At 40.1% G+C, this 23,709-nt stretch overlaps 1 protein-coding gene across 2 annotated transcripts in view; it reads left to right on the forward strand.

Moving 5' to 3' along the window:
* Nucleotides 1–23,709, forward strand: part of LOC149204295 (uncharacterized) — a 453,795-nt gene that overhangs the window by 34,820 nt on the left and 395,266 nt on the right. For both annotated transcript variants that reach the window (XM_089394680.1, XM_089394679.1), the window contains exon 2: nucleotides 10,781–10,896. In XM_089394680.1, the coding sequence (XP_089250806.1) occupies nucleotides 10,781–10,896 (116 nt within the window). The remainder of the gene's footprint in view (nucleotides 1–10,780; nucleotides 10,897–23,709) is intronic.

Consider the following 23,709-nt stretch of genomic DNA (forward strand, 5'->3'; position numbering starts at 1 on the left):
ATTCCTCTCATCATCACTTGGATTGGATTACTATCTCTTGAGATTTTCGCACTTACTCTCTTGGACGAAATTTTTGGAGTTTCTTGATGCACTGTGATGTTTGGATTTTCGCTATTATGTTTGGAGCTTCTTCCTATACGAAGTTGATGAATGGATATACTCTCTCTCTCTTGTAAGTGAAATTTAATGTTATTCTTGTTTTCTTACTTGTCTAATGCATGGGATTATTATCATTGTTCTTGTATGGGCTATAAATGACGCAAAATTCTTCTTAAGGTTGGAATATTTGATATATTGCACGCATTTCTTATTGAGAAGGTGGATGAATGTTCCTAGAGTCTCCCTAGTAGGTTGACAAGCCTTGAAACTTCATCTCTCCTGCAATTCAAGTATAAATCCCTAATGACCTAGTTGCTGCACTTGGAAAGGCTAGCAAAGATCATGTAGGGCTCCTTAGCATGTGAAAATTCTCGATCTAGGTGTATCTTGACTTCATTAAGCCCAAGAAGCAACGCACTAATCCTTGCATCCCACTGGTGGTCAAAATAACCCTTCTTTTCTTCTTCTCTTCCAATTCTAGGCCTAACCCTGGAAGGCCTCCTAGGGTATCACACGAAATCATTTGTAGCCATAAAAACCCTTGAAATTCAATCTAGAACTATGCTGGGGTCTTCTTAAAGGGTCCTTCAATTTTGAACTCAATTTGACGGTGGAATCCCCAGATATTGCAATCCCTAGCTCGAAGACAGTTCTTCTCCATAGGTTCCCTTGGGTTAGTGCCTTCATTTGTATTATTGCATTTAAAATCCAAAAGAAAGTAATTTCTTTGATCCTATTCTCCTCCCAAACCTGATCAAGCTAATCTATTGATGATCAACCCCACACGCTTGACCTAGTTTGGGTCCCCTTGGGTTCTTTGTGGTCCCACAACTTTGTAACTCAAATTTTACAAGGATTACATAGAAGCCACTTCTCCTTAAGGATTCTTAGGTCTAGGATACTTCTTCTCAAGGAATATTCTCCAAACTTAGGCCTAGGTATCCCCTCATCCCTTCCTAGAGAGCGAATCACCTTGCTTCTAAAGCAAGTAGGCCATTTATCTGAGCCTCTCTTGAGAATAGGCTTTAAGAATCACTCCTCATCCCATCATTGATCTATTCATCCTTGTGATTCCTCTTATACTGGGTCTCATCCCATCAATGAAAGTCCGTAAAGAGTAGGGAGCTTTAGCTGAGGTGACAGTGGGCTATTGTTCCATTGTTTCCACTTGACCTAGTAGTGACTCTATAGGGTCCCCTCCTAGGACTCCTGCTAGTTTGAGCGATAACATTTTTGGCATCGTTGTCGGGGACACGAGATGTGTGTCTTGCTCCCCATACGAAAATATCTATATATCATTCTTGGCGACTCCATTGGAAGAACAAAGCCCTAGTTCTTCATCAAACTTCAAAATTAATGCTTATGGGTGAAGCAAGCATCTATCAAACTATTTACATTCACCCTGGTGACTCCATTTTAATCATAATATGCAAAATCATGAAAAATGGCTTATTGTCAAGAAGAAGATACCTTTGCAAAACTCAATGATCAAGAGCTTCAAGAACTACAAAAAATGGTGGATCAATATGTTGAGTTTTGTGAAGATTTATTGGAGAACATAGATAAAGAATTCATGCTTAGGTTTCATAGAATAACACAATATCAACTTTACATGATAATACATGCCTATGACAAGGATCCTAGTCATGTTGAGTTTGTTAGCCAAACCTGTGCTTTCTATATTCTCACTGACCTATTCAATGAAAAATATTATAATCAATCACAAAGCCCCATAGAATGTAATCAATTAGATGATCAGGGTGACCTTGAAGAAAATTCAAGTGTGGAGGACCATCATGAAAGTGAGGAATATATGGAAGAATGGAGTCAATCAAAAGAAGGTCTTGATGACCATAATGCCATAAAGGACCTTCAGGATGCGAATTTAAGGCTTGAGAATGGGCATGGCATGAGTGAAAGCCCCATTAAAGTCCATAAGGATGAACACAGTGAAGTGGGAACTTTCATTCAAGAAAGGATGTTTGAAGATATGAGTATTGTAGCTCCCTGTGAAGTTGACATTTTTGATTTCTTATGCATTAATGAGGGAAAGTGGGATGTGGGTAGCCATCATTTTGAGAGTGACCCTATTTATGATACTGACATAGAGAATGAGGTTGAAATTGATTCTCCTTTTCTCCAGGACATTACTCATAATGATATATCTAATCACAACATCGAAAGGGAGGATCGTCATTTTCCCACACACGGAGAAGGTTTATTGGAAATAGCGAGCCCCATTTATGACACCGATGTTGACACTGAAAATGGCCTTGCTTTCCCATGCTTTATTTAGGATCCCAATAGCATAACTAGTGTTGTAGGAAATGTCCCCCCTGGATCAAAAGCCCGATCTGCTATTCATACGGATGTGCGGGGGAATCGCCCTTCGAAATGAGTTTCAGAAAAACCGAAACGCGGATCGGACTAATAAATCGGATTCCTGCCATTTTCGGAATCATATGGCTGATTTGCGTTTCGGTTTTTCCGAAATGCGTTTTGTACGACGTTCGGCTGTACGAAGAGCGGCACTTCGGGGTTCGATCCATACTGATTGTGACTGCTTCGCTTGGGCATCCACCGTTTCCACCGTGCGGGCCAAAAAAATCGTTTTTATTTTTTATTTTTTTTCTTTTCCTTGGTTGGGGTGGGTCCACCTTGGTTAGGGTGAGGAGCGAAGGGATTTAACACCCTTTCATCTCTCATTTGCTCACTTTTAGTCTATGAGAGCTTGGAGAAGAGAGGAGAAGAGAAGAGAGGAGAAGTGGGGAGAAAGAGAGGAGAAGAGAGGAGAGCTTGGAGGAGTGAAGGAGGAGGAGCTTGGAGGACTTCCATCTACAAGAGCTAAAGAGGTAAGTGCAAACCCCAAACTCCCCCATTTTTTTGACATTGTTTTTTGTATTTTTCTCCTCCCTATCCTACTCTTTCCCATTCTTTCTACTTGCTCATTTAATTGCAGGTTTTCCAACACCTATATCCATATTCCAAGATGGTGTTCTTTTGGCTTCTATGTATCATTCTATTTTTGGTTTTGATGATGGCAAGGGGGAGTAGGAATAGAAGGGAAGAAGAACAAAAGGATAGTGGTCCCAATATGAGTGACCCAATGTATGATGAGGAGGAAGGGTTTGAAGAGGAAGAGAATGAAGTTGAACCTGAAGGGAACACTAAAACACTAGAGGGGAAAGCTGCATTAATACCCTTGTGGAACTATGTGACCAAACTTGAAGGGGGAAAGGGTGGTGGAAGCTACAAATTTTTGTGCCCTCGTGGTTGTCATGGAGGAAAACCATTTAGTGGTTCATATACCGGTGTGAGGAGGCATCTTTGTGGGGTGATGGACAGTGATGACAAAAAGGTTGCTGTAGGGATACAAATTTGCCCAAACATTTCAACTGAACAAAAAAGAAAATACATCCAAATAGAGGAGGTTGCACAACAAAAAAGCAAGAAACAAAAAACTCAATATGAATCAAGTGCAACCTCTAGATTTGGTAGCTCATCTCCTCATGGTACTTTTGGAAGCTCTGGAGGTAAAAGAACAATAAGGGATTTCTTTAATGTTGCTGGGAGGGATGATGTGGATGGAAAGATAGTCCGATTTCTTTGTGCTTGTGGTGTACGATTCAATGTGCTTCGCTCTCCCTATTGGCCTGAAATGGTAAAGGCCATCAATGAAGCCCCAAAAGGATACAAGTCCCCCAACTATGAGAAAGCTAGAACAATGTTTATTAGAAAGAGAAAAAGCAAAGGTTCAAATAGCTTTGACTCGTTTTACAAATGAGTGGGTAGATTGTGGGGTATCCATTGTATTAGATGGGTGGACAAATATTAGAAACCAACATCTGATAAATGTTCTCGGTGTTTCTGCTAGTGGTGCAATATTTATTACATGTCATGACTCCTCCTCCATCTGTGCATCTTCCCAAAACATTGCAGATCTCCTATTGTAATCAATCAAAGATGTTGGTCCGAATAATGTGGTTCAAGTGATCACAGATAATGCAGCAAATTGTAAGGCAATAGGAAAAGTTATTGAGCGTACTCATCCACACATCTTTTGGTCTGGGTGCCTGGTTCACACATTGAACCTTTTGAAGCATGATATTGTAAAGCATAAAGAATGTGGGTGGATTAATGAGCTTTACAGGAGAGGGAAGCAACTCATTAAATTCATCACAGGGCATACAAGGGTAAACTACTTCTATGGCACTTACTCCAAGTTGCAGTTGCTTAAACTTGCAAAAACAAGATTTACCAGTTATTACCTCACCTTTAGGCGACTAGTGAAGGTGAGACAAGCTTTAACTAATATGGTGTGTGCTGAATCATGGGAGGAAATTAACACTGATAGAGATGGTGCTAATGTAGCCAAGGACACTATTACTGACATGTACTTTTGTTCACAGGTTAAATATGTTTTGCAATTCACCAAACCAATTTATTACATGATCAAGTTTGGAGATTCAAATCGACCAATAATTGGGGAGGTGAAAACTCACTCAGAGTTTCCGCCAATATTTTCTCTGTAAAGGATTGCTAGATGAGCATCCTAGATTTGTATTCAGATATTTCTCCTGCATAATAATAAACCCTTAGAGCTGCTTCACTGGTTTTCCCACATTGGGTTTTTCTGGGGACTATTGTGTCCAAAAATAAGTGTATCCTATGTATCTTGTTCTTTCCTCTGTTTTTTGTTTCATGAGATCAAATATTTAATTAGTGTAGGTTGCAGACGTAGTTTGCTTAAGTATTCAAAAGAATAACTTGATGAATGTAAATTGAAAAATCAAGTAGGTGAAGTAGATTCAGATTTGCTGTAGTAGGGGTTCCTTCGAGTCTAGGAATTTTCACATGGTATCAGAAGATTGATTTTGTAACAGGAAGAGCAGATACAATGCTGAGCAGTGAGGCCAAAAGCTGCACTTGGTAGCAATTCGAATCCCCTTGAAGGGATTGTGCAGTCCTTGCCGGAAGCAGATTCGAGGAAATCTCTCTCTGAGTGAGACGACATAGGTACGATTTCCAGTTTGTGAGTTTGCAGAGGCAAAGGGTGTGACGCAGAGCCTCAGCGCAGTGCTTGAAGGGCACAATTTTTGTAGGGGCAGAAATGCGCTGGAAAATAACAAAGACACATAGAAGGGGGAATTTTCTCCTTAGAGAACCTTCCGCCAGAAAGTTTGAATTTCTCACTTGCTGAGCAGTGACTAGAGGATTTAGTTTGACAGTTGGGTGAGATGGCATTGCATGGGCTCAGAGATCAGGACAGGTTGGAAGGAGCTTCCAACTATGTCATATGGAAGACCAGAATCATAGTTGTTCTAGAGGAACATGATCTTGGGACCTATGTCAATAGTGTTGTAGTTGTTCTTGCTGACAACGATCAAAAGAAGAAACACAAGGCCGAGCAGGGGAAGGCAAAGAGGCTCATTCTCGATGGAGTTTGAGATCATGTGGTCTCACACTTTCAGGGCAAGGATACAAACCTAGATATGTGGGAAGCCTTGTATTTGGAGTAGAAGTTGCAGCGGACTTTGATGCAGAAAGGAGAGGGGGTGAACCTCTATCTTCAGCGTCTTCAGGACACTAGAGACCAACTTGTTGTAGTGGGGTCCATTCCTCAGCCAACCGTGATGGTGAGGATAACCCTGAATGGAGTCTTGGATGAATGGCAAGTTTTCGTCCAAAGCATATTGGGCAGAGAAAAACTACCTTCATGGGAGGAGATGTGGGCGACTCTTCAATAGGAAGAGTTAAGGAGGGACCTAGTGAAGGTCAACCTCAGTGGCAGTAGTGGGTGTAGCTCAAAGACGAAGGAGGAGGAGGAAAACATAGCTCTGGCATCGAAGGGACAACAAAAGTCGAAGCGAAAGAAAGACATTTCGAAGGTGAAATGTTTCAGTTGTGGCGAATTGGGCCACTATGCATCCTAGTGTCCTTTGAAGAAAAAGGACAAGGATGAGAAACATGATCCTAAGGCTGCTTCAACAAAGATTGACGAGGATGAGTTTGCCATGAGTGCCCACACATCTCCAGGAGGGAGATGGGGCGATATTGAGTTGTAGTCGAGAGGACTACATGTGGGTAGGATCCTTGAGGAGTCCACCTCTTGGATCAATTCCTTGCTACGGGAGCCCAAGATTCAGCAGTAGCGAGATGGACTTAGTGTCAGATGATGCAGTGGATTGTTTGGAGGACAGATGCAGTGGCTTGGGACCAAAGACTGATCAACGCAGAGCAAGGTTGGTAGTAGTGCAGTTGGCACAATGTAGGAGTCAGCAGCAGCACATAAGATTCAGAGGGTCAGAATCAACAGTAGTCAGACTCCAACATTCATTGTATTATGCTGAACATAGTTAAGTTCAGCTAATTTTGGATGTTTTTCAGTTGCTTCTCTCAACAACTGAGTTGCAGTACGGATGCAGTGTTAGCAGTGGCAGTGCTAACAGCATAGCAAATGCAACGTTTGAGAGGGAACTGTAGTACAGATGCAGCAGTGGTAGTGGCAGTGTCACGGGGAGCAGTATAGTAGCAGCAACAACATAGTGTTGGCAACTGCATAAAGGAGGTGCTTCAGAAACAGATCAACATGCAGGTGAACATTGTTGCTAGAGTACTTTCCTCACTAAGAGGGAGTGTTAGTTTTTGGTAGCGTCGGAAGTGCTCTAGCCTTGAAAATTGGTGGAGAGGCTAAGGCACATGAGTTCTAAAGAACCCATAAACCGTTTGGTGAAATTCCACCCAGATTGTATTTTATTAAAATAATTAATATTTTTAATGGGGTTCCTAAGTCTAAACTTAGGGAAATTGAAATATTAATGGGTATTAGTCAAAATATGGGTGAGAATGGTCTAGAAGGCGGATCAAGTCACGTTTTAATCTTATCCGTTGATTAGAGACTTAATCTCGGCTGTTGAAGACTCAACAGGAAAAGTATAAAATGGAGGCTTGGGGTTCATTTGAAAACAGAGAGAGAGAGAGAATTGATCTGGAGTTCGATTTCTGGGGCTAGGATGCTGAGAAATTCGAACTAAATGACCATTCAACAACAGAGGGGCAGTGAGAATCCAGGAGGACTTTCCGGAGAATACTAATAGAGAAACGGAGAGAGCTTGCAAAAGGCAGCGCAGTAGCTGGGAGAGATGACGCTGGGCCAGTTTGGGCCCATGCAGTCCCGATGCAGAGCCAGAACGACCAACGCAAAGTAGAAAAGCTGCCTGTCATGCTGAATCTAGAACTGTCGGGAACAACCAGAATTGTCGGAACAACCGGGGTAGCTGACGCAGAGGGCAGAAGAGGTGACGCATGGATGACACAAAGTCTGAGAGGCTGACGTAGGGCCTACGCAGGGCCAACACAGAAATAGCCGGGGTTAGCCAGTCTTGTGCTGGATCAGCTAGAATTCTGCCGGTTGAAGTGAGGTAAAACTCAGATTTTCCGCTAGTATTTTCTCTGTAAAGGATTGCTAGATGAGCATCCTAGATTTGTATTCAGATATTTCTCCTGCATAATAATAAACCCTCAGAGCTGCTGCACCGGTTTTCCCGTATTGGGTTTTTTTGGGGACTATTGTGTCCAAAAATAAGTGTCCTATTTATCTTGTTCTTTGCTCTGTTTTCTGTTTCATGAGATCAAATATTTAATTAGTGTAGGCTGCAGAAGTAATTTGCTTTAGTATTCAGAAGACTAAGTTGATGAATGTAAGTTGAAAAATCAAGTAGGTGAAGTAGATTCAGATTTGCTGCAGTAGGGGTTCCTTCGAGTCTAGGAATTTTCACATGGTGGTCAAAATAACCCTTCTTTTCTTCTTCTCTTCCAATTCTAGGCCTAACCCTAGAAGGCCTCCTAGGGCATCACACGAAATCATTTGTAGCCATCAAAAACCCTTGAAATTCAGTCTAGAACTGCGCTGGGGTCTTCTCAAGGGGTCCTCCAATTTTGAGCTCAATCCGACGGTGGAATCCCGAGATATTGCAAGCCCTAGCTCGAAGACCGTTCTTCTCCCTAGGTTCCCTTGGGTTAGTGTCTTCATTTGGATCATTGCATTTAAACTCCAAAAGAAAATTATTCCTTTGATCCTATTCTCCTCCCAAACCTAGTCAAGCCCATCTATTGATGATCAACCCCACACCCTTGACCTAGTTTGGGTCCACTTGGGTTCTTTGTGGTCCCACAACTTTGTAACTCAAATTTTATAAGGATTACATAGAAGCCACTTCTCCTTAAGGATTCTTAGGTCTAGGATACTTCTTCTCAAGGAATATTCTCCAAACCTAGGCCTAGGTATCCCCTCAGCCCTTCCTAGAGAGCGAATCACCTTGCTTCTAAAGCAGGTAAGCCATTTATCTGAACCTCTCTTGAGAATAGGCTTTAGGAATCACTCCTCATCCCATCATTGATCTATTCATCCTTGTGATTCCTCTTATACCGGGTCTTCTCCATTGGTGAAAGTCCATAAAGAGTAGGGAGCTTTAGTTGAGGTGACAGTGGGCTATTACTCCATTGTTGCCACTTGACCTAATAGTTTCTCTATAGGATCCCCTCCTAAGACTCTTGCTAGTTTGAGCGGTAATAGGGCCAAACAATGAGTCCATCCCTCATCTCCATGAAATGTTCAACATAGAAATCCATCTTTGGATGTAGCCTACCTTGAAGATTTATCCAAGTGACATGCATGTATTTCTTGTAGATGTCCTCTCGAATGATTTTATTCATCTCCTATTTGGTTGGTAAGAGGTGGCTGAGTGCACATAGGGAATATTTGAATGGAGTAAGCTGTTCTATCATAATACCAATCGAAGCAAGGAGGTCTGAGACTCCAGTGTACGAACATTGAGATCAAGTTGAAGGACTAGCTGTTGCCATTAGCTCTGATGAACAATAGGCCATGTATGGATACTGATCGCAGCCTTTTGCTTTATTAGTGAAACTCTGAACATGGTGTAGAAGAGAGATGAGACCAAACACTATCTCAAGTTGGAATAGGCGAGTTCCAAACTATGTAAGAACAATGGGTCGAGGAACATTCTGCTTGCACTGAATGATGTGCAAAGGAGGATGATTTGTACCCTCTCTGCTGAAGACCAATTAGACTCTAGAAGGAAAGATCCCATTATTTTGGGCAATGTCCAACCATACTTCTCAATAAGTTACCTATGCTCCCATTTACCACATTCATTTACCAATTCTTTTGGGGGTGATAGAATGAACTAGACTATAATATGTTTTCAAGTTTCCTCCACAATGTCCTCCAAGAGTCCTAAAGAAATTTTGTATCTCAATCACTTGTCATTGTCATAGGCAATCTTCTTTTCCAAGTTAAAAATCACCATTTCATTTCAAGAAGGAAATTACACTTCTCATGTACACTTGCACTGCCAGATATCTAAAAGGACTTTTTCATCTTTTTCAAAGTCACAAAAGGATTAGGCACTCTATGTAAGCATACAACTTCCTTAAAGAAAAATCAACAATCCTATTAGCTTCATTTATCTTCTTACATGGAATGAAATGGGTCATTTCAGAAAATATGTTCACAACAACAAACATATATTCATTACCTCTTTGAGTACAAGGTAGTCCCAATCTAAAGTCCATAGAGATGTCAATTGAAGGTCCTTTTGAAATTTGGATAAATTTATACATCCCAGTGTTTTATGATCCTCCTTTGTGATCCCTCTACATGTGTGGCCAATAATAATAATAATAATAATAATAATCTAATTTTAAGGTCACGGCCAAGGCAGACACCAAATTGGTGGATGAGACCCTATTGTTTGTGGGACAAGGGACCCACCTCCATGCAATGACTTGGCTATTAAAGTCTATGAAGGTGTACATACTCTACCTCACTCTGGATTTGAACTTGTGATCTCCTAGGAGGAAACATCCAACCAGATTTGAAGTCTTATCCTTTGCTTGAATGTCCACCAAATCCTTTCGAATATAGATTTTTATAGCTTCTCTTTCACTGAACCTTTGAGAATTCACAACTGCTTGCTATAGAATAGAAAGTTATCCTTCACCAAATATTCTCGGTGGATTTTCACTTGTACCAGCAAAATTATGGAAGAGTCCTACATATTTGCTAAAGAAATCGTTGGTCTAATATCCTTCCTCCAAGTTTTCAAAACCCACTATTTCTTTACTAATTGTAGCAAGCGATGACTTCAGCTTATGCATCCACTACTACATTCGATTTCCTACTTCGACACTATGTGACAAAATAATAACTCTACTAATATGAAACCGTTTAGCATGCTGATGAGATAAAGTGGACTGTGCATTAATATATTTAAGTGTGTAGATATTCTTTAGCAAAATAAACTATGGGTTTTTCGTGCTACATCAATGTGTATGATGTTCCCTTTCACTATAGTGAAAGATATATGTTTTATGTCTTCGAATTAAATAACATTTAGCAAGTGAAATCAATGTTTAGACTCGAGATCCATTTCTTCTTGTATTTTTGTTTAGTCTACTATTATTGTATTGATTCTTTTTATTCCAGCTTGTTGCAAGCATCCATGCACGTTACTAGATTTAGTGAGGGGGTTCAAACACCAATATATTTGGCAGAAACATTTATCCCTTAATCGTTTGTATATAAAGAGTTGTCTATCACATCTTGGGAAGATATTGTTATGATATACCTGGATATGCTAATGCCATTTTTTCTCAGGGTATTTTGCAATATTCATTTCCTTCCAAGGGTTTAAGCCAATGCAAGCTTGGACTTATCAAATTTGGGCGAAATGATGTGTTATCTTCCCTCCCTTCATCAAATAGGGGAAGAAGGTATATGTACTTGTGCCATCTCTCTCAAAATGTTTTCTCTTTCAGGAAGCTAAGTGTATAGCGTTACATTCCATTCCATTATATATTGTGTAGTGATCAGAATTATGCAAGCTCATGATGTTGGTTACATCTCTAAGTAGTAAATATAGGCTAGAATACTGATATAGATATTTAAACATGTCAGGTGTCCGTTTGAGTTCAAACAATTCTGTAGTAGAAATGGTCTTACATATTGGTCTTGACTCTTCACGAGAAGGGGGCAGATTTAAGGGTTCCATTTAACCTTTGGTTTCTTATATAATGGACCAAAGTCATAATAGGTCAACACTATAATTTTGTAGTACTTTGCCTCTTTATGGGCTTAATCTTTGGGTTTAATTTTGGGTTAATGCCTTTGTTGTATCAATGTCACTTATACTTCAGTGTTGTATTTATGTCATCGATATAGATTTATTTGTAATACAACTTATCACAATATTAATCTGATCTGAAATTTGACTCTTTAAAACTTACTAGATACTGAATTTATACACGTTGAGATTGAGAAGAGATAACAAGAGAATGGAATCGAATGGAATCAATGCAAACACTAAGGCTGCAAGAAAGAGAAATAACCAGTACTATGGCAATGCAACATTTGAAGAGATGTTGCACAAGAGGAGTGTAACCGCAGAGAGAGAAACTTCAAACAACCCACAGACAAGTGTGTCAGAGAGACAAAGAAAACTGATCACAAGAGAGAGCGCATCACTTGATAGGTGCCGTTAGGAAACTCACTTTATTAAGAATGAATGAATCACTTGAATAATTAATACAATTAAGGGTTTACTCAACTTGAGATGTAGGGTGATTTCACCAATACGGCTTTGAGCATGTGTACAAGGTTGGCCATAAGCCAAACCTACAAATATAATAATGATAAGATATAAGGTTGGTCATCGCGGAAAGTGAAGATTTCACTATGTTTCAACATTCACCCTTACATTGAAGAGGGGCCATGGAGAGAAGACATTGCATAACACCCCTCAGTTGGAAGTCTCCCACACCAATATGATTCCACAAGTTGGTGAAGATGGCCACTGCCAAAGATTTTGTGAAGATTGTTGAAATGATGGTAATCTTCTCTCGTGGTTACTTGTTATAATGACTATACACCCTCATTATTGTATTACTAGGTTATGGTTTAACAGCCAGCTTAGGTAACTTTATTTTATATTATTCTAGGTGACCAAGGTTGACCTAGGCATTTATGTGGGCCCATGGGCGAAGGTGCTGCACCTTATAAGTTTATAAATACACATCTCACTAGTCATTTGTATTATCATATTCATTCATTCAGTTTTTGATTCTTAAGCCTACAGGCACCTACATCTTGTTCAAGGGTTCATTCTGTGGCTGTTCATCCTGCTTTTCTGAATTTTAAGATCTCACATAGAGAAGAAAACCTAACTTGAAGACTTTTCAGGCACTTATGCACTTATGCACTGACATTTTTTCCTCTCTAAAGAGAGTGTTGCCCTAGAGCTATTATCTTCTCCATTTGTTACAGGTTTTAGCATTTCCTCTTGGCTGTTCTTTCAGTTATCAGAATTTACAGCGGATGATTCTCTCTAACATATGGATTTTTGGGGCTGTTTATTGCTGATAATGTTTGTTGGAGACGGGAGTCCTATTTAGGACTCTTTTGGCCCATTTTTATGTGCCGATTGGGATATTTTTTTTCACAGTTTTGAAAGCCTAGCTTTATCATTTTCTTGTTGATTTATTTCGGATCTGTTTTTTTGGATTGTTGGAAGCACCTACAGGCTTCTGTACTAGTTCTCATATTGGACCATATTTTTCATGGGTTCTCTTCAGCCCTCTTTTGTGGATGTTTCAGGGCTTTCGTGGTTGTTCATGCTGGCACCGACACTCATTTTCAGCTTCTATCTCAACAGTACCAAAGATTTTTGGTGGTAAATCTAAAGGGTTTTGATGATTCCTTCTTTTCTAGGGCTTCTAAGGTGGTCCACCTCGTATACTGATCTAGAGAATTGCTTGGTGGCAGAATTTTTCTTGGTTATCCAATGGATCTCTGAGACTATTGACTGATAGCATTTTTTCCGAAGGGTGCAGAACTGGGGTTTCTTGATCATCTTTATTAAACGGTTTTCAAATTCTTGGACCCTTCAATGGGTTTCCTTTAAGCCTTCACAGAGACTTCTTTTTGTTGGACCAACTGGATTATCTTTTTGCTACACACATATGGCAGTATACTTTGGAGATCGAATTATACTGATTTCATATGATAATGTTTTGGGCTCTTGAAACAACCTTCTTTGAAGACATTCTTCATCTTCCAAGGGTTGGTGCTTTTTTCTTGGATGCTATAGTTGGGAATGCAAGACCTACTCTTCAGCTTCTAGCAATGATTCTGAGTGACTCTAATAGCTCTATGGTTGCTTGTTTGTGAAGGGACGTTTCGACTCATAGGTGTTGAGATCTATCCCTTTTTATTCTTTTGATGACTCTGGGGTTGGTTCTTAGTTTCTTTCAGTGGATTAGAATTTTTTTGTGGATCTTTATCTTCAACACTATGATATTTGTCCTTATGGGAAATACTATATGTAGCACATTTCACTGAATCACATCATGGATTTTGCACTCCATTGTGATCCTTGTCTATTGTGGGTGTGCTATCATTGGCAGATTCAGTCTCGTGATTAGAGTGTGCTCCTATTTTCTACTTTAGCTGACTAACTTCAATGGCCCATTCTTTCAAACTTGAACTAGAGGCCACCTTTTCCAGGTTGAGGAATCATGTTGGTATTGGTATTATGGTGTTTTGGGGATGTTTTATCTTCTGATGGGCCACGTTCAACATTGAGGGGGGAAGGTGAGATCTAATGCTTTCTGTTCTTGGTCTCCTGTCCATCTTTAGGGAGGATTTTGTGGATAGGGCTGACCCTATGTTGAGATGGGTGTCCATAAACTCTGTCACTTAACATCCATAAACTTGTCTTCTTAACATCCTCTAGCATCTATTTGTTGACTGTTATTACCAATTTCCTGAGCTAATCCTCATTCAATCTATGTGCTGTATGGTCACAAAACAGCCAAGAGTAGGCCTATCAAATTACCTTTCTTGAAGATATATGATTTCCTTTTTAATTTCAATACTGAAACCTTCCTCAAAATACCTCCAATAACTCGCTGTTCATTATTCGTCATATAAAGTCTGTACAAAATAAAGCTACATGATCACCAGTGGGATCATGAACCTATCCTTTTCCAAGCATAAATTGAAAAGCTGTATAACGGACATACTCTTTAGGCTTTATGCTGTCTTGATAACTACATATTTCATCCTTTTGATGAAATCACCTCCTACCAATCACCATTTGCCTTGACAGTGAGGTTGCCTGCATGCTGATTTGAGAAGGAAAAATCATTCTTGAATTAAAATTGCCATTATGACCTTACAATATTTACATGAAATATTAGTCAAGGCAAGTCGTATCCAAGTTTCACTTGGTCATTTTAGCAAGTGACTGATATTAAGGGGTTTTTTTACTTTTATAGGATTAGGAAAGATGCCAAGTATGGCTAACCAGTCAAATTAGATTTCTAGCTTGGTAAACTTCGCAATGACAAAAAGGGTCGAATTTGGTTTTGAGATTAATAAGTCTTTTGTTAAAACTTAAAACAAAGACTTTGATTTTGCTAGAGTTAGCATATTTTCCAATTGGGACAAGGCGAGTTTGTCATATATAACAAGTTGCATCATGTATTGGGTTTTCTTCTGATGCCAATTGGATAAGGTTGAACTTAAGCTTTAGTTAGCCAAGTCAACATGGTAAACATAGTGTTTTACCACTGAAGGATGAGAAGGCGGGATTGCTTGGCAACATCAACAAAGTGAATGAAAACTTCAAAATCATTTTTTTGTACTGTTATAACTCAAACCCTTATTTCTTAATATAAAGTCCTACAGCTCAAGCAAGGCTTTGGTGTAACTAAGAGGGAGGCCATTGTCACCTTACCAGCCCTCTTTTCTCACTTTAGGTTGGCTCTCCTCTAGCTCAAGGGGGGCTTCCCTAGCATACGATTGCCAGAATCTATGCAATAAGGTCCAAGGTGAAACAAAGAGAAAGTTCTGGCAAAACAATTTCGATGGCCTGAATAAACAAAGTCGATGGACTGAATAAACAAAGTTGATGGAAGGACCAGAGACTAGTGTTTTTTCATAGGGCGATTGAGTCAAGTCAAGGCTCAAATGGGAGGAGATCCTAATGATGGAAAAGATAGTAGCAGACGCTGAAACACCCAAGCTACAAGGGCATTTCCTTGATGGAAAAGACAGCAATAGAGGTTGAAACTAGTGTTTCGAACATCGCGATCGGGATTAAATCGGCGAGGGGAAAAAATCAGTAAAAATCGGGAAAAAATTGGCAAAAACAAAAATATTCATTTTTTTTAATATCTAAAGCGTCTACAACATAGAATAAATACATTGACACATAAATATGATAAAAGAACTAATATATAAGATGTGTAATATCATTTCTAGTGCTACACACATAACAGTGAATTATGTCCTGAATAGTAAGTCCTGACTCCTGAGTCCCAACTCAGCCTCAAAATATCAACAAAAAATATAATAATGTATCTCATATCATGAGTCATAATGTCATATACAATGAAATGAACCGAATAACTAATACTATTGATTTCCTCTGCCCCTCTTGCGAGAAAATGCAATATCTTTCCCTTTCCCTCTAGATGTCGATGCCGGTGGAGTTGGCAGTGGACTGTGCTGTGTTTTAGAAGTTGAAGAACTAGGAGCTACAGGAGGTAGACCATGTCCTCTATTGGTGGCAGGGGTAGTCTGGGTAGGTGGTGTCACCTCCTCCTTCTGTTGCTCCTCCTCCGCTCCCTCTATGCCTTCCACTACATCCTGCTCTAACCAATCATTGACAGATTCCATGAGAGGCCTCTCGGCCTCAACCCTCCATGCAATAATGGTGTCAATCCCATCCAATGAGATGGCCTCTATATCAGGTGTCCTCTCAAGTTGCCTCACCCACAATTGAAGATTGTAGCAGATGTCGACCATGTCATTAAGTTATTGGGACTCTAACCTGTACAAAGATCATAAAATAATAATTATAAAAAAATATTATTTAATGAATTCAAAAAATTAATTGGAAATTTGGAAAGAGGGGGCGAGGGCACAGAGGTGTCATTAACGATACCCGTCCTTTGAGTCTTATGAGCCAGCGTGTGCCTTCGTTCCTACAAGGGGACAAGCCACCTTCATAACTGCAGGGTCACAACGCTTTTACCTTACTTCGTACCAGATGGAAGAACTTTCCAAGAAAGTCTTTTTCCCTATACTTTCTATCAACCAAGCTTATGCTTGGAGGTTAATTTTAGTGAGGCTTGGGGCCTGGCTTGGAAGCCTTCTTATACTAAAATGCCTAGATGAAATGCATGAGTGAGTGCTATTGCTTCCAAGAAAGTATTGATATTAGTGCTCAAAATAAAAGACAATGCTCAAATAAACAATACCAATATCTTTCAATGGAAAGGGAAAGTGAAACAATTAGCTCAATGTAGCTCCACAAGTTCCAAATATGTTGCTTTGCAAGTAAATGAAATCAATCCCAAATTGCTTCAATGGAGTGACACAAGAAAGACCCAACAATAATGATAATGCCACATAATATAAATTGGCAATGATAAAGCAATGTGCTCAAGAGACTCGTGAAACCATTAGATGGATAAATTAAACTAGTTTAAGCTTGCCCAGTAAATATAAAATACTTGCGCGCATCAAAAGAAAAATTGCATGTGCTGTAGTAGATTGCCCAATACAAATATTCAATAAATGGAAATGACAAACATAAACCAATCTCAAATGTATGCTAAAATGAGAATGGATGTGAGTGTTATGTTAAGAAACTAATCATGCACGAATGAGCTTAGCAATGAGATTAACAAAGAAAATTGGAGTAATTAAACTAAGAGATTAGTCCACCCACAAGCAATGATCCTCCCTCTAAATGGGGAGAAAGGATACCATGGAAAAAATCCCAAGCTCTCTCACAAGAAAAAATAATATTTTTATTAGAGATTAGTTACAAAGAGAGAAAATAAAAGCCTTTTGAGAAGACTTCTCAAGGAAGCCAAAGGAGTCTTTTCCAACATGCCACTTCCAAGGGCTAGATCTCTTCAAGTAACAACTACAGGAGAGTCTTTGACAAAATCTGAAAATACAAGAAACAAATTTGCAGCAATCAAATCAACCACAAAGAGAGCTATATTCAACATTGAGGAGAGAGGCTAAGCCTCCTATAGCCCACAAGCTAGTGAGAGAAGGATGTTGCCCTCAAAGTAGAGCTCAACCTTTCAAGAAATAATGCCTCAAATACTCACAACCTCCTTGAATTTTCGTCTCAAAATGCTCAAAAGGTCCTGCAAATAACTTGTTAAATGTCTCAAATGAAAACTCCCTCAAACTGCCATGAGGATTGAATTAGTAAATCTGCTCAAAAGGGGTTGCAAAACAGATCTAAAATGAGTGGAAAGATAACATGAAAGAGTCAAAATGATAATATACAATTAGTGTACAAGAACTAGATCAAGACATGCAGGTAGAACTCCATACTTGTCTAGTTAAAACCATGCTCTAGGTAGAAAATAAAATCCCTGAAAGCAAAAGGTATTGATCAAGAAAAATATTGAATTTAAATTTATGTGATCTTAGTAGGCTAGAGGAAAGGAAACTCTCTCTTTCAAAATCGTTTGATGAGATCCTTGAGGCAAACCGATTGGGTCCTTCTATTCTTGATCTTGGGAGTTAGTTCCTTTATTGGAGAGTTATCCATGCCCAAGTAAATCCTTCAACCAAATCTAAAGATCTCTACACACTTGGAAAAAGATGCCAGCAATCATAAAGGAATTAGATTATACAATGGAGGAGAAGACTAGAGATTTTACCAAAAATCTTCTAGTGCTCCTCTTCCTAGAGTATTTCTCTAACCCAAAAACCATAAACCATACAAGATAGCTTGCATATATTAATCCAAACAAGTGGCAAAATGATAACTAGCATAATCCAACATTCATGTAGAATGTAAAGCACAACAATTGAAATAACATCACCTCAAGCAATGGAAGGAGAACACCAACACAATAGTACTCCAAAGTCTTTTTATTATATGAAAATGAATATCCGTAAACCTAATAGCTCGTTCTAAAAATACAATATGAGAGCCAAAGACTCATTTAAATAGAACTACGTGAGCCAATCCCAATGTAGAAGTGAATAAACAAGTGGCATGAGGTGACAATCCCAAAAAAAATTCGAATTTGTTAAATGGAGCTCCAATGCCAAGTGTAAAAATCGAATTCTGGCAAGTGGATATCATTTTCTTCTTCCCTTATGTGCCAAATTCGAATTTTATGATGGAATGACAAGTGTATATGGGTGGTAACCCATGTGGAGACAATTTCCCACAAAAATCTCCACCAAATATTCTCCCAAATCCTCCAAAATGTGCATTTACTTCACAAATTCGAATTTCCAAGTAAGCAATGTTCTCATTTAATGCCAGAAATTCGATTTTATTTGAGCACATGTCCTTTCCTTGATTTTAGGAGTCCACATCACCTTGGGACTTCACTTTAACTCCCCCATAATTTTCCACCTCATTTCCACAACATTTAGCATGTGTGGATATTTATTTTTCTCCATTTATTTAACATATGGATTAATTAATTGCCAGATTTCCCACTAAACTTAGGAAAAGTGGGTTTTGAGGGTTAAAAACACATTTTTAATCTCTCAAAGTGTGTCATAGTAGAAATTTGAGGGTGAGAGGTGCAAATTTCATTACTCATACTCCATACAACTTCTCTAAACGTCACTTATTACATTACAAATACAATTTTATTAGCAATTTCTACAGTGCGGAAAATCTAAAAATTAAAAAAATGACTACCTAGACCTAACCAAATTCCACGAAATTTTTTGTGTGATCTAGTATGGTACTATATATCAACTCTAGACACTAAGATGTGTTAGGGGCTTAACCTTCAAACCGTCACCCCGACTTTGGGGTAAAAAGTGGGTGAAAAAACCCATAAAATTATCTGCCTCTGAAAAAGAAGGGATAATTAACAAAAAAAAAACATTCCAAGGTGTACTTATTTGCTGGTCGAGTCTCAACATCCTAGGTCTGTTACAGACTGAAAAAATCATCATTACTAGTATCACTTCTTACAATTCCCCTCAGGGTGTGGAATCTGGGTAGAAGAAGATGATGAGAATATAGAAGTAGAGTTAAAAACTCTGTTGACTGATGATATCTGATAGTACAAGTATCCTCTGGATCATCCTTGGGCATGGAGTCTTCATATAATCATCAGGTGCCACTCTAGTGGTCAACAGTACCCATGTGTAACTTAACCACAACAAAAATAACTTTTCCTAAGTCTAATCTCCTAATAAAAATCGAATGGGAGCCACTATCTCCAAAATTGGCCCCATAATATAATAATTAATCTTGTTCCAAATTAATTTAGGAAAGGACATGACATAATTATGGCAATGCTCCCCTAGGGTGGCACTCGGGGTCCACCGAAGAAGGTGAGATTTCCGCTTAAAAATCTTTGGTGCTGAACAACACTTTGTGACCCAGCTAAACAACTTGAGCAACAATGGTGTAATTGTCAAATTAGCAAAGGTTCTAAATGTTGCCTTTAACCCTCTATTTATAATTGTTGCCTCCCTTGCCCTTGTAGGTCCTGTTACCCACCACTTGTGGGTAGTGTATATACACAATTTTTTTCTCCTAAATGGTTTTCAGATGGCAACCAACAACCCGTTCTAGCCACCAGATAGCGCGATGTGCCATTTTCTATGCCACCTAAGCCAGCCATGTGGTCCCTCGACCACTTTCATGATTGTATGTTTGAAGGTGGGCCTCCCGACCCCAAATGTATGACTTTTCATTGGTATAATTGAGTAATTTTCCTTACTTGTCATGGGCAATTTTGGGCATGGATTGGTGTGGGAATTCGACAGAAAGAGTGGGTTAGGTTTGTATTTTTGTCTCCACTGCCCGATTTCGTGGTTACCCTTGTATCCTAGTCCCGTGGGATCTCCTTTACTGAGCTTTAGCTTTAAGGTTGGCACTACATGGTAAATCTTGATTTTGGTTGCGTGGTCCCGTTTCTCGACACCATCTACATCACTTCTTTCCACTCATTCTAGCGCCATTCATCTATTTTCCCATCCGGATCCACATGTGTCTACTCGATGTAAATAAGGTTAGCCTCACCCTCTCCTTGTCCACACCTTGGGTCGGGCCTGGAACGATGCCCTGGAGTGTGATGCAGCTAAAAAGAAAAGAAAAAGCATAATTTGGGTACTCTTAACAAGGAATGTACCACAAAATGCAAAAGATAGCCGAGACATACAAATTTAACACGTGGGCAAAAGCCAAACATGAGCTCTATCCCTTATCCATGGCCATCACCCTAGTTCCTATGGGCCCTAGATGGGCCCCCTCCATAATTAAGGAACCCATGATTGTTCCAACCCCTGGTGGGTGATGAATTGCCCCACTTTAAGGGGGTATCCATTGCTACATATTACACATCATTCCCTCATCCCTTGGAGCCCCGAGGAGTTATGAAGAAAAATCAAAGGCAAAAGGCATATGAAGAAGTGTGGAAAAAAAAAGGTCCGGGTAACTCATGTACCACAATTTGCTCCCTCCTACACTCACATACCCAGTTGTGGGCTTCCCTTATTATAGTTACCCTTGTACCTTGACACGTGGTCTGGATGATTCCCCTGATCCTTACTCCATTCCATTACTATATCATGTGCCACCTATCAATTTAGGGATGCACCATGGACATGTCACCCCCTTTAAAGGTTGAAACCACCTAATAGGGTCCTCTATTAAACCCCTTATTGCACTTGGAGACACTTGTACATGCCAAAACCCTCTATGGAAGGGCATGCCACCATGAAGTGCTCCATTGATTCCATGACTTGTAAGCTCTTTTACTTGATTATTTTAATGATTTGTTGTATTGGAGGGCGAGGGGATGCATTGGATTTATGTAGGATTGCAAGTGGGTTTCCATTTGGGGGTTGGTCTCCCTATACGGGATCCTAGCCCTCTGTTAACGCTTGAAATTTCACCTCAGGCTGAGAAAGGTAAACCTCAAGGCAACATCAAACCATTTAGCCTCGTAGCTAGCCCTACGGGGCAGGAGAAGGCTCTCTCCGGTCTATCTCGGTAAAATCTTCAATAGATGAGATGACCAATAAGGTAACACTGATATTAGGCTAGTAAACTGATCAAAGAGTTTGATTTGGGGTTTTTTGGTGGCAAATTGAGGAGAGGGCAATTTTGGGTGCGGGGATTGGACACAGTTTCTGCAGGGGGTTCCTTGGGGCGAGGTAGGAGACAGTGTTGATGCCTTTAATTGAGGTGGATGGTCAGGAATGAAAGGTGAAGAGCTAAAGAGAGCAAACAATAACTTTGAATTCTCTTTAGACAGTAGAAAACATTGAAATTAAACAAACTTAAAAGCAGAGCATGGCAAGCATGAATTCTTACTTTAACACTTCATTTGTTTAATGTGCAGAAGTAAAAGAAAGGAAATGAGTCACATAACAAGCTTACAAGTACATTGAGAAACACACCATCAACACATGAGTCCACAAGAATCCCAAAGAGGACTGCAAAACCCTGGTCTTCCTTAGCCAAAAATTTGCAGAGATACAGTGAATAATACAATGGTAGCTTCTCCCTCAAGAGTCCAACCCTGAAAATGAGCAAGAAAGTACATAATATAGATGATCTAACCTTTTTCCCTGCCTCCATGGGTCGAGCTCACTATCTAGGAGTTGTTTCAACCACTTCTAAACTAAGCACTACAAACTAGGCAGTGAAAACAACTTGCCTCTATAAGCTAGGAAACCAATTCATTCATTTAATATTTACCCTTTTCATGAATGAATCTTCTAGAAATGTTACATAAGAGTAAAAGTGTCTAAAAAGTACAATAATTACATCAAAGAGGATCACAATTCACCCCAAAAAGTCAAACTGGGTCAAACTGCGCTTTTCTGAGCTGTACAGTGCATTTTTGGAAAAATCTGCCTGACGGGTCGCGCGCCTTTGGAGCCATCTTTGGGGCACTTGCAGGTGGCCAAATTGATCAAAAGTATGCTTGTTGGAAAGGTCTGTGAGTCTACTTTCCAACCCAACTGGAATTTCTGAATTTGGAGTTCATTTGCCTTGTCAAAAATCAAATCTCCCAAGACTGCTTTTTGCAATTCAAAAAAGTGGCAGAAAGTCAATTTTTACTAGTTTTTTGACTTTCTGGAGGCCCAAAACTTCACCAAATCTCAAGTCCATCCATGAGCATGTGTAACTTTACATGACAAATCTGGAAATGCTGAGTTTTTGTCAAAAGGAGTTGCCATGATGAAGGGTCGCACGGGGGGTGAGACCCGTTAATGGGAAAAACCTGCAAATTGCCTGAAAATGCCAAAATTCACCCAAAATTCTCAAAATTTTTTGGGATTTGTGCTGTGGCTAGGTTATTTAGTGCCTTGATCCTTGAGTGAAGCCTCAGCCAAGATACGGAGGGGATTGGGCCTCTTTCTCCGTTTTAGTGCCTCGGTCAACCGCCTTTGAAACATCTTCATCTTTGCCTTGCACACATGCATTCTTGCCCAGTAATGGTTCTTCATGTTCCTCAGCAATTTCTTCTCTTGGTTGGCCTTAGCCAACAGCCTCTCCAAGTGTGCATTTACCTGGATGAGCATGGACTCTCGGTCAGCGGGCAATGGGTCACCGGGTCTTCTTCGGTTCAAGATTCGGTCACTACGAATCCTCCACAGCTCATCAAGTGCTTTCTCATCCTCCAACTGTTTGTTGCGCTGCTCCAGGTATGAGATTGTCCATTGTGCACCTTCTAGTCTCTTTTGCAATACCTCATTTTCAGCTCTAAGGTGCTGAATGACCTCCTTTGCCTCTTGGCTCGGAGAAATGGCCTCAAGATCAACAAGCTCAATATCTGGAACTCTTGATGGCCCCTCATCAATCTTGGGCTGCTTGCCCCTCTGTGCTGCCTGTGCTGCTGAAGAGAGCGAGGCCCCTTCCACCTGATGTGGAGATAACACTCGCTGAGCTGATGATGAAGGCGAGACCCCTTCCACCTGCTGTGGAGATAGTACTCGCCGAGCTGCTGCAAATAAGGCCCTCGGGCCTTTCTGATAGGTAACCAGAGGTGAGGAGCTGACATGTCTAGTGACAGGGATGTCATGCTGCTGGGATGGTCCTCCCTCCTCGTGAACAACCTCAGGATGTGGCAAGGGTGGTGCTGTGAAAAACTCACGAGAGATGAACTCCTCCCATGAGATGCCCTGCTGAGCCAACTGATGCAATACTACAAGCTGAATCAAACCATAATGGTACAGGCTCCTATACTGCTGTGCCGGGCTCTTCCTCTGCAACATGGGCACCATCCTCTGAATGTTCTGATAGAAGAAAACAGGGATGTTCATCATCCTCACTCGGGTGAAGTGCATCAAGAGGCGAATATGATATGAATATACCTGTGAAAATCTGCCCTCACAGGTAAAATAGTGCATGATGAGCCTCATCATGGGAGCATACTCACTCCTGAGAAACCTGAATGGAAACACACCTGCCAAATGTCTCATGAATGGTGGCCGGACAAAAGGCTCAAAGTGAACATTATCCAGCACCTTGCGCTTATTCCACACCTCCCCAACAT

This window comes from Pinus tabuliformis, chromosome 1_2 (genome assembly GCF_031772625.1).
Source record: "Pinus tabuliformis cultivar Carrire ecotype Pingquan chromosome 1_2, CPIR1, whole genome shotgun sequence".
Lineage (NCBI taxonomy): Eukaryota > Viridiplantae > Streptophyta > Pinopsida > Pinales > Pinaceae > Pinus > Pinus tabuliformis.